General features: G+C 32.3%; 1 protein-coding gene across 2 annotated transcripts in view; it reads right to left on the minus strand.

The window, feature by feature from the left end:
* CCSER1 (coiled-coil serine rich protein 1) overlaps nt 1-14,140 on the minus strand; it is a gene marked incomplete at both ends in the record, with an annotated part of 1,131,842 nt that overhangs the window by 544,279 nt on the left and 573,423 nt on the right. The window contains one exon of one of the 2 annotated variants that reach the window (XM_084233723.1): nt 1,721-1,780. The exons of the other annotated variant lie outside the window; for it this stretch is intronic. Within the exon in view, the coding sequence (XP_084089849.1) occupies nt 1,721-1,780 (60 nt within the window). Of the gene's footprint in view, nt 1-1,720; nt 1,781-14,140 lie in introns of those variants that run through there. 2 annotated transcript variants of the gene reach the window in all.

Consider the following 14,140-nt stretch of genomic DNA (forward strand, 5'->3'; position numbering starts at 1 on the left):
TATCCACTTTAGTTTTGCTGCATCCTGGAATTACATATTTTTGTAAAACCAACACCCTCAATATTCACTATTTTTAATACATTTAATGCAATCAAATAGAAAACACAATAGTTGAAAGGACAAATTATATAATAGACATTGCTTGAAAGTTTGAATACATTTTGCCATGAATGAAAAAAATTATTCTATGTAAAGATATCCTATGAAATGTTTCTTATACAGCCACACTGAAATGTCTTCTGTGGTTAAGGAACAAGCATGAAACTTTATTATTTAAGGTAAGGGTTTTTTTGGTCTGCATTGACAGTTTCTGCTACACTGTTTTTGAGAAATAAAAAGTACTTTATTGCTTTAGAGTGCTCCTAATGCAATTTTTTTTTCTTTTCTTTGATTCCTAGTCAAAATATATTTAGTTGAATTATTTTCTTCTTCAATATAATATTGACCAGTCAAGCTGACAAGAAATTTTTACCATTAGAGTGCTTTATTTTAGGTGAAGTTTTTTTTTTTTTCACATTCTCTACATATCGACGTTTCAAACATAAAATAAGTGAATAAGAAAATGAGTGAGGTAAGAATTAGACAATAAACTATAAAAATACTAAACAAGCAAAATTGTGTGTATATCGTTCAAAAAAGGATGCTTTAAGGGACAAAATCAACAAAGACCCTGTGATTTCACATAAATATATTTATACAGTACTTTTATTTTAATACCCAGCATTTGATAAACATACTATGGTTCATAATCAAATTATTTATGAAACTTTGTAAATACTTCAGAATGTTACCACCATTAATTGCCTATTTGCAACTAATTTGCAAACATGATTATTTCATTGCCTGTTTGCAACTAATAGAGAACTCAGTAAAACTTGCTTTCCTCTCCTTTGTTCTAAGTCTTTTTCTTCTATTGCCCTGCACTGCCTACAACATTAAACTTCTGTCATGTTCTGCCACTTACACTTGAAATAAATTACTACATCTGGTTTGCTCCTTGTTGTCACCTGACCATTTGATAATTAAAGTGATCCATTATATACAGTCAATAAACAGGGACACACATAAACCAGTGATTAATGTCAAATCCAGCAGACACATTTCCTTTTATGACACATTCAAGAAACTTTCTTCTATACATGTTGACTATTCAATAAACTTCCTTCAGATATTAATGGGTTTTGACTTTCTATATAGTTAATATAAAACTCTTCACCTTATTATTTATTTAATTTGAAGACATACCACATTCATCTTTTTTAATCCCTGTGCAAGGCAAAACAGTTAAGAGTTAATTTAGGTCTTCAGTAAGAATCATTCCCATGAGGGTGATACAAAATAGAAACACTGTTTTAAAACCTACATTAAGAGCATAGAATATGCAGTAAAATGAAATGAAGACTATAATCAGAGAGACAAATGATATGAGTGAGAAGGTTGAACAAAAAACATGTACTGCCAAGTGGAATATTACATTTTAGAATAACTATATAGAGAGATATTTTTCAATAAAAGTGTTTTAAAAATACAATAAGATATAAATATATTAATTGAATATCAATATTTTATGCGATTGTATATAAATGCAACTGTGTGAAATATTTAGAATATAAAGATTCTGTATTAAAACTGAGAAATAGTTAACATGAAATGATGAAAAACTGATTTTATTCAATATTTAACATATTTGTGATACATTTCTTATGGTCGATAATCTAACCTAGGTTGCAATATGTACGGGTTTAAGTAAAGCTTCAGTGCATGTAGGATTCCACAGGGCCTTGAAAAGAAGAAACAAAAAAATATATATAAATAAATAAATCACATTGAATTAATAAAATGAAATGAAATGTTATTTAATATGAAGATTTAAAGTGTTTAAAAACTTAAAAACACAGACCAACATAAAATCATTTTATTTATAAGTGCCTATATCTAAATTGCTATTAAGATTTATTTAAATATGTATCTTCATCACTTTGCAGGCTCTTAACTTTCATTTAAATACACTTTACTACCAAACACATGGTAAAAATGGGGAATAAATTGGCAAAATTTTATTATTTCTGTTTTGTTAGGTACAGTCAAAATATGTTTTACCCAACAGTTTATCCCTTCTTTAAGTGAAGTACTTTAAGTGATATATAAGTCTGACACTGCTCTCCTGATATTTTTGTAAACCATAGTCATAAGGACCTAAACACCAAATCCCATCAGAATATTTTGTCAATCTGTAGCAATTATTATTGTTCTTAGATCTCCTTATTTCATTGCAATTTTAAACAATATGACATTAAAATACTTCAAAATATTTCACCTTTAAAAAACGGAATTGCTTTGTGTTATGTTATGTATAAAAGAAATATAGAATCTGGGCCTCCCCTGGTGGCACAGGCAGTTGAGCACAGTGCTGTGAAGCTGTCCTCAGCCTCTGCAGCGCCGGTTTGATCCCGGCTGGTGAGGGTCCCACATAGCGCTGCAGACCTCTCCTGTCTCACCCGCTGCTCCCCTCACTAGTGTATTTCATCAGTCTACCTGTTCTATTCCCTTCTCTGTCTCTGGTGAATCCTCTCACCCTCCTGCGAAACTGGCCTCTACCCCGGTTCTTGTTTAGATAGATAGATAGATAGATAGATAGATAGATAGATAGATAGATAGATAGATAGATAGACAGATAGATAGATAGACAGATCGATCTTTAAAAAAATATAGAATCCAAAAATTATAGAATGTGGTGCCTGTTCTCCAGGCACCATATTAAGTTATAGAACTTAATTAAAGAGATACATATTGCAGAGTTTTATGTGGATATAAATATGCCTGGTTATATGTATATATATTATATGCAAACATATTGAACAGGTGACGATACATCATGCTGACAACTACGAAATGAAGGGTTACACATGACTAGCAAATTTTGAAATAGTGCTATGACGGAGAGAGCCTCCCTGTTTATAAGGACAAATCAAAGATACCAGTTAAAGCTTGTCCCCAAAAGGCAGGGAAATTATAGGGGAGAAATATTCCAGATAAAATAATTAAAAACAAAACAAAATTAAAAAAAAAAGACAACCAGCAATTAGTGTTGGAGCCATTTAAGTGGAATAAAAGGTTTATGTCTGGGAACAGTAGAAGCAAAAATCACAAAAATGGGGAAAGGTAAAAATCCAGTAGCTATGGCTGAAGTTTTGAAGGGCATGATTGCCCTTTTAAGCCTCATTGATAGAGAGATTGATTTTGCAGATATATCTGTGGTGGCAGATAGATTATAATGTGGAAAGCCATTCTGTAGGAAGCCAAGACCAAGGCCAAGGTGTGCAAATCCTAAAGCAGCAAGCAGTTTTGGAAGATTCTCTGTAGTATGAGTTCCCCCATCAAGGAGCTTGCTCTCCTTGTGTGAACAACTGACTCGGTGTCAGCTCAAAGGCAACATCCTCAGAAAGATTTTCTTCCCTGGTGAATTTATTCTAGACACTACCCTCCTCTTAACTTCTTTTAATCTCATCTTTCTGCTTATTTACCTGCAAGACCTTTTTTTTTTTTATTATTTCTAATTTATTGTCTGTTTTCTTCTACTACAGTATGAAGTTTATGTAGAAAGGCAAATTGTCCATCTCTCATTCACGGATATAATCTAAGCGATTAGTAAAGATCTTTTAAATGATTGCATAAATACAAAAAAAAAGTGGAATATCTGTTTGTTTGTTTTTTTTTAAAGATTTATTTATTTATACAAGAACCGGGATACAGGCCAGATGTGCGGGAGGGTGAGAGGATTCACCAGAGACAGAGCAGGGAACAGAACAGGCAGACTGACGAAATACACTGCTGAGGGGAGCAGCAGGTGAGACAGGAGAGGTCTGTCGCATCATGTGGGGTTCTTGCCAGCTGGCATCAAACCAGTGCTGCAGAGACTGCAGACAGCTTCACAGTGTGGCGCTCAACTGCCTGCATCACCAGGGAGCCCAAAAGTGGAATATCTTAAAGAAAGGTACCACACAGATATAAATGTCTGTTTACATAGAGGCAGAAATGTGTTTGCCATTCAAACATGTTCTTTAAAAATATGGCTTGGGCCTTCCTGGTGGCGCAAGGTGTTAAACACAACACTGTGAAGCTATCCACAGCCTCTGTAGCATGAGTTCAACCCTAGGCTGCCCAGGGAGCTACCTACATGGCGCAGCAGACCACTCCTGGCTTGCCTGCTGCTCCCCTCAGCAGTGTATTTCAGTGAGTCGGCCTGTTCTGTTCCCCACTCTGTCTCTGGTGCATCCTCTCACTCTCCTGCACCTCTGGCTTGCACCTTGGTTCTTGTATGCATCAACAAATAAATCTTTAAAAAATAAAATATGTCTACATAATCATAAAGACTAGCAAACATTTAACAAGTTCCTCGCTATATAGTACATGCTTTTCAAATGCACATCAAATGGTTGTGAAAAGACTTAGTGGATAGATCTTATTTTATCTATCTTGTAAATCTGAAATTGTTTCCCAGTATATTTTAAGCATCCTAACAATCATATTTTAAATAAAACTGTAACCCAGATACAAGTTTTTAATGTTCTAAAAAATATTAATCAAATGAAGAGAAAAAATACAATAGGTTGAATATGTTCAGAGGCACAAATGTCACTAAAATATATGAAACTAACATTTCTATAACCATGAAAGTTTGTAATATTCTCATGCCATGTAGAGAGGACAAAAAGCCCCAATAACTCTCTGCAAGAATAAATTAAAGTTCAACTAATGAGAATAAATGGTTCCCAATGACTACTCTGTAGGGACAACAGTAATTTGAAAGATACAATTCTTTTTTATGATTAGCCACTCTGAGGATATTGTAAATTAAGAAATTCAATTATGAAAGAGATTAATTTGGGGATGTTAAAATATAATGCATTCACTATGTTGGCAAATTAGTCTCCAATATTTAATGTTAGTTTTAATTATTTATTTGAGAAGTACCTTAACATTGTTTGCTCAAAAATTTAGAAGTTATATATATATATATATATATATATTTAAGATTTATTTTTATTTATTTATACAAGCACTGGGTACAGTCAGAAGCGCGGGAGGGTGAGAGAATTCACCAGAGCCAGAGCGGGGAGCAGAGCAGGCAGAAGGACCGAAGTTCTGATGAAATACGCTGCTAAGGGGAGGAGCACGTGCAGCAGGAGAGGTCCGCGCGCCATGTGGGACCCTCCTCCAGTGGCCGGGTTGCAGCCAGGGATCGAACCAGCGCTGCAGAGGCTGAGGCTGCGGGGCAGCTTCGCAACCCAGCGCTCAACTGCTGTGCCACCGGGGAGGCCCTAGAAGTTATATTTTGTATGAAAATAATACTTTAGTAGAAATGAAATATATATTCTAACTTTCCATATCACTATGTTTTCTTTTATTTAAAAGCTATCCCTCATCAAATTTCTTTAAATAGTCTTCAAATACTTGTTACCCGGTCCCTTTACTGGGAAAAGTTCTAATCATACAGTAACATAGAAGAATTAGTACAATTAACACCTGTACAGCTATCACTGAGGTTTAGTAATTAAGAATTTTCATAATTGTTTTAGTGTTTCCACCCTCCCCCCTTCCCTTTTCCTCTCTCTTTCTATATATATGATTTATATTTTCATATATCACATATATGTTAATACACATATTTGTCATTATATTTCTTTAGTCACTTGAATCAAGATAACTCTAATGGTACTTTCTTTTTTATTTTTTTTTTAAGGGCACTGTTCAGATGTTTCCTAGAATAACACATGTCTAGAATGTGTCTGATTGGTGACTCATGCTATTATTTTACATCTCCACCCCCTGTTGTGTTTCCTGTAGTATAAAGAAAGTTAGGCCTATAATTCTGGGTGATTTTCAGGTTAGATAGTTCTTGATATTGCTCTAGATAATTTCAGTGAACAGAACTAGCAAAATACTCTTTAATTAGTAAATTATTTTTTTTACATATTAAACAATGTCGATAGCTTTTATTTGGATGGTATATTAAAAGGGCTTATCCCTTCAACTTTTTTTAATCTTCATAGATATATTTCTTTACTTTCATCAAAACACCTTGAGTACAAGTAACATTTGTTTTAATCATTAAATAAATTTTATTTATACCTTCCCAATTATCAGAACAGTAATAACACATAGACTTACTACTAAGGAAACTTGTAGATTTTTAAGTTTTCTTTGTTTTTAGACTATAGCCAAGCAAAGATGTACAACAGAAATGGGTGCCAAGTCACACTTTTCAAATATATTTTTCTTTGTGGTTCCAATGCCAATTTGATGTGCAGTTACATTTATATATTTCAGGTACATTTTAATCTTTTTTTTTTTACTTGTTTCCCCCATAAAAACTACATTTAAACAAACATGCAAAATAATCTCATCTAATCATCATCTCGTCCACCCTATTTCTCTTGTGTTTCCCTGTTTTCTTTCTGCTATCTGTATATATACAAAATATTACAAAAATGAATACTATATAAATGTTTCACACGTTGCTTGTTTCACTTGTTTATGTCATCTAGAGATTATTCCATATGAAAACATTGATGTTTTCTGATTTTTCAGGAGGAGGGACTCTGAATTTCATTTTGTGAATGGACTGTTATTGTCAAACAATTCTTTACAGGTGGACATTTATATTTCTTCTTTTCATTAGCTTTTACAGATAATATACATGAAAGAGTCTCTGGCATTGTTTATTGGTACATATGAATGTGTATGTTTAGTCTAAATTAATACAGATAGACTTGCTGGGTGGAGAATAAGATCACATATAATTTTGTTAGATTTTTCAAAATTCTCTATAGGGAATTGTGCCATATGATAATGCTGTTCTTCACAAGGAAAAATATAAATATTAAAAATGCTTAAAATGTTCACATGATTGAATAATATTCAGCCATTTAAATGGTAATGTGAAAATATCAATATTGAAATAAAATAGCATACATTATAATTGTAATAAATAATACGTAGATATAAATATGTTTATATATAAGCCATACCTTAATAGTTAAAGATTCAATGTTTATATGTTGGTTTGAACAAACTAAAAAATACTTCATAGAAGAAAATTAATACTTTCACACTGAGTAGCATTTTGGAACAATACTGTTTATTCTAATTCTAAAATTTGAAAAAAAAACCTTTCTTATTCTATATTAGCATTTTCTTAGGCTTAAAAAAAGAACACGATCAATATTTAGGTTATATATTTTCAATGCAAGAAAATGCTGAAATTGTTTATTTTTGTTTCTGAAAATCACTCCATTAGACTATAACTTAAGTGAATTTTCCATTAATTTGATGGATTAAATCCATATCTGTAAATTCATTTATAAGCACAAAACTCATAAAATAATGAAATATCTGAAGTAATTCTGTTATGTAAAAAACTTTGAATTGCAAATTATACTCTTCTAGGTATAAATCTTCTCTACATCAAGTCAACTTTGTATATCTAAAATTCTAATTACCATTTTAACAACATGGCAGTCACATAGAATATCATTTCCTGGTATTTGTAATTTATAGGGAATAAGGTTAATGTGTATGGCTCTCTTTTAAGAAACTTTGTAGGGCCTCCCTTGGTGGTGCAGCGGGGTTAAGTGCTGGGCTGCAGAAGCTGCCCTCAGCCTCTGCAGCGCCGGTTCGATCCCCCGGCCACCAGTGAGGATCCCACATAGCACACAGACCTCTCCTGCTGCACCTGCTGCTCCCCTTAGCAGTGTATTTCATCAGTCTGCCCGTTCTGTTCCCCACTCTGGCTCTGGTGAAGTCTCTCACCCTCCGGCACTTCTGACTGTACCCGGTGCTTGTATAAATAAATTAAATAAATCTTAAAAAAAACTGTAATTCAATAGTCTGAAAATTTCTACTATTTTTCCCATCACTTATAGAACATTTTTCCTTTAGTTTTCTTCATTTATAATTTATGACAACCTTCATTTTAAAATAATAATAATAATCTAATATGTTAATGCATTTTCCCCCTGAAATCATTACCAGTTTTCTTACTGGAAGAATATCCTTGCTAGACATGCATATTCTCTAGTTCCAAAACATGGGTGAAATGAGTGAGAAAATTTTTGATTGGGGAATACCATCATGAGGGCTAATGATCTTGCCAGTTATTACTCTTTTTAGTGCTTCTAAATCAAATACAAGTAGGAATGTTGTTGAAGAGAATAGCAGACTGCACAAGAAAATGAAAGGAGAAAGGAAATATTTTACTATCATTTATTAAATCTGACAGTCAAATGAAACAAAGGTTCAACCCTGACAAAGAGAAAAACCAACAGCTAGTTTAGTGTAAAAAATGATATGCTTATGTTAATACATTTTAAAATTACAATTTAAAATACATGTATGATTTCTGTATGATTTCTGCATATTGAAAAATTAATGTTTCTATTGAGTCAATATGACTATTGACTTTAAAAGAAAATATTTCAATGTTAATTTATACCAAGTATACCAAGTTGGGTCACATGCATATCTAGGGAACAGTTGTATGGATCTGATATAATCATATTAAAATACAAAAAATACCACTTTAAATATTGTATTAGTATGATATTATTTTCAAAAAATCCACATAATATATTAATAAAAGTTAATAAATGTATATCTGTTGTACTTAATGTCTTCAGTAAGTACAACACAGCAAGTAAAAGTAGATTCTTTGGTACCAATATTATGCAGATGTATTTGTAAATTTGGGTGTATGTATGTGTGTGTGTGAGCACGTGTATTTGTATAAAAGAATATGGTCTCTGGTATATCTATATCTACATCCATATTGATATATGCTTATCTTATAATGATAAATATGCATTATATTTGAAGAATAATTTATCATTTGCATATTTTTATCATTATAGACCACATTAAAGGAAAAATTGAATTAGTAAAAAATAAATCCAGAAATATTTGCATTAAACACATACAAGAACAAATCTTAGAACTTAATACAAATTTTTATCACTAGCTGTAATTATATAACACATCATAAATATAGTAATGCATTTTTCTTTCAAAAGATACACTCTTTCTTTCCAAGGAAGGTAAAATCCCCTCAGATAGGTCTTTCTTATCATGCAGTGGCACTTAGAGCACTACAAAAGATTGAAAAGACTTCTCAACCTATCTATGAAAAGTATTAGAAATTTTGAAATTGAATGTAGACTTCCTATAAAAGTGTAATCTATGAGATGGAAATAGGTTAGAAAAATTTTCTTTGCAATAATTATCTATATTTTCCTTTCTTATCAATGTTATCATGGAATCAACATAATTTTTAGTAAACACAATATCCATTATTATTAGTGTTGAAATAAATGTCTATACCCAAGATGGAACCACTCCTGAGTAAAATACCACAATCCAAACTTAACTTCCCTGTGCTTACAAGTATCCCTATTGACCAGAAGCATAATCTCTCCAGTCAGCCAGTCCTCAAACAAATCAATTCTGTCCTTTCTCATCCCAAACAAGGTTGAGAGCCAATCAGATATTTTCTATTTTTCTCTTCCTTGTTCTTCATACTTTATCCTAGAAAAAACTCCTTGCCTTCTGACCCATTTGGCAGTTCCTAGAAAGGAGACTGTCTGTTTCATGAAGTATTAAATAAGTTTGTTTATCATCTCAAATGCCTTATTTTATACTTTTAATACTAATTTATGTCAAGATTATGTATGCATGTGCTCTTTTATTGTTTTATTTCAATGAATATTTTATAATTAGAAGAGCTTTCTAGTTAACACCTGACCTTGCTTTTTTCCCTTAAGAATTTAATGCAAAAATTCTCTTAACAAAAGGATTAGTTAAACAATGTTAAGTCAATGCAATTAGAGCTGAATTAATAACCTGAGAACATTCCAGAAAGAATATGACTCCGAGCTAAAGATTCAGGATATCAGAAAGAAACCTTCAATTTAGTACTGTAAAGACAACTGCAATTTGGATCTTATGTTTTGAAATCACTTGTTGTCTATGCTGATTTGCACCTAAGGCTTTGTTCTAAAAGGCACACAGTGCTATTTTAAAACAGTTGTTAGAGATAACAAGGTGAAAAACAATATAATGCGGGATAGCAATATGCACCTTTGTTACAGATCTTTCAAATTATAAAATTATCATTCATTTTATTTAGTTAATCTATTCATTTATTTTCACCAAGTAATTATTGAGTATTTTTTCACTTATTTACCATTACGGTTATTGTGAAATGTTACACAATGAAGTCTAATCATACACTGAATGTACATAAATTCAACTCTGTCTGCAGTGGAGACAGAGCATGGAATAAAGAGGAAAGGAGGCGTACTTTAGAGGGTGGTTGGTGCCCACGCTTCTTTCTCAGTGCTTATGTTAAGTGAATATGGTCATATGATACGGGAGGGAAAGGGTCTGTTTTTCCTTCAAATGGTCTGAGTTGCCCTACTGAGAAATTTCTTGGTGATCCAGGTCTGAGTCTAGAGATTCATGGTATAGAATGCATAGTTTTCATACTGAGCAACTAAAATGAAGCCAACTATTTTTATCTAGGACTGCAGCAAAGATTAAACAATGTGTTATTACTGAGTGTCTTCAAGGAGTTTTCAAAGAACACATTAAAACAAGATTCTTTCTAAATTCTTTTTATCTCAGTTCCTTAAATTCTCACGTCTCACATCTTACATTTCAATCTGAGACCTACAAAAATCACCCTGTTTAAAATTTCTGATCACAGGCCTCCTCGGTGGCGCAGTGGTTGAGCGCTGGGTTGCGAAGCTGCCCGCAGCCTCTGCAGCACCAGTTTGATCCCCGGCTGCTCCCCGGCCACGGGAGGAGGGTCCCACATGGCGCGCAGACCTCTCCTGTCACCCTCTGCTCCCCTCAGCAGTGTACTTCGGTCCTTCTGCCTGCTCTGCTCCCTGCTCTGTTTCTGGTGAATTCTCTCACCCTCCCACACTTCTGACTATACCCAGTGCTTGTATAAATAAATAAATCTTAAAAAATAAAATAAATTAAAATAAAATTTCTGATCACATCACTGACCCCAGCCCTACGTTCACATTATGCTTTCACTTGTGCCATTTTTCTTTTTATATTACACACACCATCTTCTGTTCTACTATATGCTGTACTTATTTATTATATTTATTGTCTCTGTTATAGATGCCTTCATAAAATGCAAGGTCCATGAGGAAATCTTTGTTATTTGATTAAAGGATGTAAGTCAAGTACCTGGCCTCCAGGGGACACTTAGGGATAATTGTTTAATAAATGCATGTCTGGATTTTCAAAAATTATGCCCTTAGATCTTCACTGGTAGATAAATTGTGACTATTCCCCTAGGTGTTAATTAAGCAACTGTGACAGGTGATCGTTTTTTAATGTATTTTAAATCCATATTTGTATCTAAATATTATTCTGAATGCAATATTAAAAGTTTAGCTCAAAAGAAAACCTGAATTATATAACTCAATTTTTTAAACCTGATTTTCAAAATTTGTAAAAATATAAGCAGAAATAATACAAAGTAAATATCAATGGTGTGGGTAAGGTGCTTGTGTCCTGAAGGCTGGGGTACATTGCTATATGATCAGAAAGATGATGTCATCATTGGATCCAAAATAAAAAGCTTTAAAAAAACAACAGCTTACTAGTAGTTAGATGTGATAGAATAATTTATAGTTATTCAATTCTTAGAATTGGGCTTAACTTATAAGTAGACATGATATATTAGCATAACACAAAATTCTTTCCAACTATATAGTTGAAAATCACAGTAAAGACTAATCTCTCTTGTTGCTTACATGGCAAACTCTTTTCACATTCATCACAACTACTACTACCCAAATGTGCCAATATGCTTTCCAAAATTTACTCTGAGAAATGTATAAGATATTGAAAATAAATATAATTACATAAAGAAATTTTTCAAAATATGTTCATAATGCAACAGGGATTTTTATTTTCCTAGCATATAAATAGATAACTCTATTAAAATATTTGAAAAACACACAGGGGTATGAGCATATATTTCCAAACTGGCTTTTATTATGTTCACACATGACTGAAACAAGACTGACATCAAAATTCAATCAATTTTAAAAGACCAAATGAAAACTAATGATAGACAGCAGGGATTAATAATAATATTTGAAGAAATAAATGACAACTTCAAAACTCTTGAGAAAATACAAAAAGGATACTGAAATTTGAAGATTAACACTTTTTTATGAAATATAAGTGTAAACCATGCTAACAAAAGGAAGCGCCTGCTTAGAACTTCAGTGGTATCACCTCTAGTAACAACTGGAGACCCCGTGAATGTTCAGAATCAAGTTCAGGTACTAATTAAAAGGAAAATTAATAAAGTCAATAAGCCCATTTAAAAAGGAAATCTGTAGAACGTGAAAAAAAGTTAAAAAACAAAAGGCTATCTATTAATATGTCAAATTAATAAAAGAACCAGACTTTTCTTATAGTCATACTGTAAGAATTTCACTACAGCATTTTGGTTAGTCATTTTCAATTATGTTAATGAAAAAGTTATTTTCAGTATTTTAAATTATGAAGTATTTATAGATAGCATATATGCAATGTTGAAGCATTTCTTCATGTAGTTTATGGATTCCCAAAACTTCTCTACATTTTAATGCACTCTTGGTAAGGTGTAACATGCTACTCAACTATATTTATTCATTATCTATCCTGTTTTAATAACACTGTGATACCTAAGAAATTATTATTTGGTCTTTCAATAAATTAAGGCTGTGTGCACACAAAGGGAGATGAAAGAGGTTAAATTGGTATTGATTACTTAAGACACATTCAACAATTACTTTGCAAACTTCCTCATCACAAAGTCCTGCTGAGAAACTCATTTCCCAATAATTTCTCCATGTGCATTTTACATTTTACAGTAACATTTGTTTCAAGTCTCCTGATAAATCTGTTGCAGGATACAAGTGGTTTATTAGACAAACTTAAACTTTCTTTAAAAATTTTTCTTTTAATAGTTTCCATTATAATTAAAGTCATTGGGGAATCTATTTCCCAGCTTAAGCAAAAGATTGTGGTTTTAGCTATCTTCCGAAGGAAATTTTATTAATGGATATTTGTAGTACTCTGACATTTGTATCATTGAAACATGATTAATAATAATCCATAAATTATAATTTGTGAACAATGTTGATAGCATTAGGAGGAAAATAAGAGAGTATAAGAATCATCAATAATGTACAAGATTCTACAAGATTTTTCATTATCTTTTTCTGACATTGTAAATTTTAAATAATCACAATATATATATATGATTATATGTTTTATTTGTGAAAAAAATAAAAAAGTAAGACTATATTTCCTGAGAAAAACCTGACCAAATTATAAATCACTGTATAAGGGATTCTTTTTACATATACAAATTTGAAAAATTATTTATAAATATCTACATATAGCATAGAAAATATCTCAACATGGAAAAATATTATACCATTGATGAATCATATATTCTAAATAGTCACAAAACTTATCACATTTAAAATGCCTTATTTCAAATTTATTTCTTTAAAATATTTCCCTCTCCATGGGCCGCCTTGGCACAGGTGTTAAGGTCTCAGCACTCTCAAGCTATCTCCAGCCACTGTGCCATTAATTCTGTCCCTGGCCAGGGAGGTGACCCACATGGCGCAGCAGACTTCTCTGTCTCTCCCACTGCTCCCATCAGCAGTGTGTTTCAGTAGACTCGTTTGTTCTGCTCCCCATTCTGTCTCTGTTGTATCATCTCCCCCCTCACCGCCAGACATCTGAAACTACACCCCAGTTTTTGTACACATAAATAAATAAAATAAACCTTAAAAAAAATTCCCTCTCCAGTTTTTTTCCATACAAAAACTGAAGTTTATTACTACAGCTACATCTAGCTACTGGCGTAATTTTTCTTATGCTATCTTTGGTAATTAATTTCCTGATTTTTAATGAGTATTTCCTAGAATTGATCACTCAGAAATATGACTCATGAATTCATCAGAACAGATTATTATACAATGCTAAGGACTACCTAAATAATAACCTAAATACCTAAATAATAACGGATATTTGTATCAGGGGATCCTTTAAGGAA

Source organism: Talpa europaea, assembly GCF_964194135.1.
Source record: "Talpa europaea genome assembly, chromosome: 5".
Classification (NCBI taxonomy): Eukaryota; Metazoa; Chordata; class Mammalia; order Eulipotyphla; family Talpidae; genus Talpa; species Talpa europaea.